The 3,561-nt window shown below is 45.2% G+C and overlaps 1 protein-coding gene across 1 annotated transcript; it reads left to right on the top strand.

The window, feature by feature from the left end:
- The first annotated feature begins 322 nt into the window (after positions 1–322).
- On the top strand, positions 323–2,851 carry LOC102209664 (leucine-rich repeat-containing protein 14). The gene is made up of 3 exons (XM_005738792.2): positions 323–1,040; positions 1,117–1,965; positions 2,278–2,851. Exons 1-3 carry the CDS (start codon positions 763–765, stop codon positions 2,843–2,845), a joined length of 1,695 nt encoding a protein of 564 aa, XP_005738849.1. The 5' UTR covers positions 323–762; the 3' UTR covers positions 2,846–2,851.
- The last annotated feature ends 710 nt before the right edge of the window (positions 2,852–3,561 follow it).

Raw genomic sequence — 3,561 nt, 5'->3', positions numbered from 1 at the left:
TTATGGGCATCAAAAGCAATCATGTTATGTAACAAATTTGAACTATGCTATGTGTTGTATTGTTCCTATGTCTTTGGGTTGGGGTTTGTTGTTGTTGTTGTTGTTGTTTTTTGTTTTTTAAATTCACATACACGTGTACCTGCCACTTTTATGACTGTTTTGTGCATTTCTTCCCTGTTACTTCTTAGTTCACGACTTTAAGATCAGGGACCTTTTAAAAATTATTGTTTTTTTTTTTTTAGATTTTTGCCCAAGAAAATTAGAACTTTAATCGAGTTGTAACTTTTTTGTTTTGAAATGAATTTTAACCTCCTCGCCTGTTCTCTTATTTTTATTCAATATTAGTTGCAGTTTGCCACTGTAGTAGATCTGCTGATAAAGGTCGGTCTACAGTTATCACTTAAAAACTCTACAGCACTGACGTTTCTCCTGTGCGTGCCACGTCACAAGCCTGCGTCAGGCTCAACTGTAATTGTAAACAGTTAGCAGCAGTTTTAGCTAACCTTACATCCCAGCGTTCAGTTTGTCAGCTGCGGGGAACTTTCAGTCGTCCCGGCAAGTTTTTACTATCAGTAAGGGTAACAGTAGCTGTCAAGTGATGCTGTAAAATCCTTTTTGAGGCTTTATTAGACGGCGTCAAGTTCCTGTAATAAAGCTAATCCTAGCGTTGGAGCTAAATCAGCTAGTTGACTCTAAGATGCAAGTCTGCTTCGCACCAGTTCCCTCTTACTTCTTTGAAGCCTAAAGGTGCTTTGTGCTGAAATGGTGCTTTCCTTGTTGAGCCTTTGTGCCAAGGAGGTGGTTCGTGACCACAGCTCGTCGCATTCCTGGCTGAGGTGGATGCCCAAAGATCTGTACAGAGCACTGCTGGAGGCCGCCTTCTCCACCTGCAGACCGCTGGCTGTGGGAGAGCTGGTGCAGCGGTGGCCTGAGCTCACACTGCGGGTCGGAGGTCGGAGGAAACCGGGACAAACTGCGCCAAATCGACTCTGTATTCAGTCTATGTTGCTTGGTGTGGTTAGAGGACTGACAGACCACAGGTGAGTAGTAGTAGTTTGAATCACGATGTCTAATATCAGCATTGTTTCTGGGAGTAACATATCAACTGTCATCTAGGTGTGCACTGGAACTCTTGGACCTCTGTGGAGTGCAAGGAGATGAAGGAGGAATGGGGGACCCGATGGGAGGCTGGTCTCTGACAGTAGCTCTTTGCACCATGGTCCTTAAGGCCAGAGTTAGGACAAGAAGGCCACAAAGGACACGAAGGGAACAGAAGAAAGAAAGAGACCAGGAGAGAAAACGGATCTCAGCTCTGGAAAGGGAGAGGGATTTAAAAAGAGAGAGGGGACAGAAGAAAAGAGATGGGGAACTAAACAGTAATGAGTCAACCAATATTGGTGAGAGGACTGAATCTTCAGGGTCTGTGAGTGAAGAAGACCTAAGTAAAGGAGTCAGGAGGAGGATGGAGATGGAGAGGAAAAGAGAGAGGACAGTATTAGGGAGCAGTGAGAGGGAGGCTGAAGAAAAAGAGATGGATCGTGATGTGGTGGTGCATGTGAGAGCTGATCTTTTTGTTAATGGCCGCTCTTGGGAGCGTGTTCACTCAGCTCTGAGCACATCTGGACCTCTAAAGCTTCAGTGCAGATACCTGCGTGTGGAAGAGATTTCAGTGCCAAGTATCAGTATTCTGCTAGATCTGCTCCCCCGCAGAGGACTTCTGGGCGTCGACATACGCTACAGCAGCCTTGGGGTGGCTGGCTTGGCTGAACTGCTGCCTCTGCTCTCCACATTTCCTGCACTAAAATCCCTTCGCCTGCACTACTGTAACCTGGATTTTCGCAGAGTCCATCCCAGCCAGTCAGAGGCACTGGGGGAGCTGTCGCAGGGTCTGGCCCGCCTGCAGGAACTGCGACACCTCAGCCTCACTGCACTGCGCCTGCCTGGTCAGCTCCGTGTGTTGCTCAGGTATGGCCTGTTTACCTCATTACATTCTTTTGCATTTAACCCACTGACAAACACAAAGTCAGGGATTTTTCAAAATGCCATTGGCTCTTTTCTAAATTTCATTACAGTTTAAAAACTAAACCTGTAACAGATTAACTAAGTTGACCAGTTCAAGATCAGCATTTTTGCCTATGTAATAAGTCACTATTTCAAAGCAAATGAGCAGACATCTTTAAAATAATGCTGTTAAAGCTAGAACACAAACAATGAAACCTAAAGTGTTTGATGAGGTGACATTATTTAAATGTTTTCTTCTATTGTCTGTTGATACAGCTCTCTGCCTCAGCCTCTGGAGATCTTGGAGCTCCCCTATTTGTCCCTGAGTCCAGCTGACTTTGCCTATCTGTCCTGCAGTCATCACACTTCCACGCTACAGCAGCTGGATCTAAGCGAAAACCGTCTGGATGAAAACACTCTGCCTTCCATTCGCCGCCTCCTCTCCCAGGCTTCGGGCAGCCTGCAGCACCTGTCTTTAAGTGGTTGTGGTCTGACTGATGGCCTGCTGGGGCTCTTGTTGCCCTCACTAGGAGGTTGCCGGGCCCTCAAGAGCTTGGCTCTGGCATTGAACCCGCTCTCCATGGCTGGTCTCATGGACTTGGTGAAGATGGCTGTAAGAATGCCCTCCCTACGACAGCTACTGTACCCCAACCCCTTGGAGGACTACCAGCCAGGCCTTCCCGACCTGCCCTCCAGTGCTCAGCTCTTAGACTGGCCTCTAGATGAAACCTCAGACATCAACCTGACCAGCAACAAGCTCAACAGGGTTCTGATCGACAATGGACGCTCTGACATCTTTCTGACCTGTGACTTGCTGAATTATGATAAAGACATGGTGGCATAAAGCAGAGATGCTTCTTAAGCTCATTCATCGACAAACGATAGCAATGTACTGAAGCCTTACAATCAAACTGTCACCTGAGAAATGGTTGGGTATTCTTTTTAAAAAAAAATTTTAAATAGCCTTTTCCTTGTCACTTAGTCTTATGGTAAATGTAATGCATTTAAGCTTTTACAGTCCAAAACAGGCAAATGAAGGTAGCAAGACATTACTCAGTAAAATACAGATATCCACCAAGGCCCGTAATCTTTGTTAAGTGTCTGGGTTTGAGAGAAGGGATCGCATTGTTGCCACTCAGCCACTTTCTCTAAACAGATATGGACATAAAAATGCTGACTCTGTGGCAAGGGTCAAAATTTTTAGTAGCTTTCTGATCAGTGGCATTTGACGAGTCTTTGATTCAGTGCAGGTAAAGAGTCCATGTAGACAGCAGAAGAGGGACTGTATTTTTGAAATCCATTTGTTGTCAAACAAACGGCACACTTTTTGTTATTTAAAAAAATCCAACATTTAGCTACAATCGTAAACGATGACCAGCAGACTGAAATGGAAGTCTTTCCTCACATATCTTCTGGTTACATCAGAAAATTGGATGTTGCTGCTCAAGTCAGCAGGTTAGCTGATGGTTTTCCAGATTTCTCAGCCACCAGATCAACAAGTGCAGGTCTTCAGATGAATTTCGCTCCTCTTGACTTTTGGTTGTTCTAAATAAATGTACA

The sequence above is a fragment of the Pundamilia nyererei genome, unplaced genomic scaffold, assembly GCF_000239375.1.
Source record: "Pundamilia nyererei isolate P.nyererei 1_Seehausen unplaced genomic scaffold, PunNye1.0 scaffold00087, whole genome shotgun sequence".
Lineage (NCBI taxonomy): Eukaryota > Metazoa > Chordata > Actinopteri > Cichliformes > Cichlidae > Pundamilia > Pundamilia nyererei.
The sequence above is the reverse complement of the archived record's forward strand: the minus strand, read 5'-3'. Positions and strand labels throughout refer to the sequence as shown.

What these genes read in the sequence shown, in the direction of transcription:
- LOC102209664 (XM_005738792.2), top strand. Translation starts at nt 763, where the DNA reads ATGGTGCTTTCCTTGTTGAGCCTTTGTGCCAAGGAGGTGGTTCGTGAC. An exon ending in AGAGGACTGACAGACCACAG is followed by an intron (nt 1,041 to 1,116) that starts GTGAGTAGTAGT and finishes ACTGTCATCTAG; the next exon opens with GTGTGCACTGGAACTCTTGG. An exon ending in CAGCTCCGTGTGTTGCTCAG is followed by an intron (nt 1,966 to 2,277) that starts GTATGGCCTGTT and finishes CTGTTGATACAG; the next exon opens with CTCTCTGCCTCAGCCTCTGG.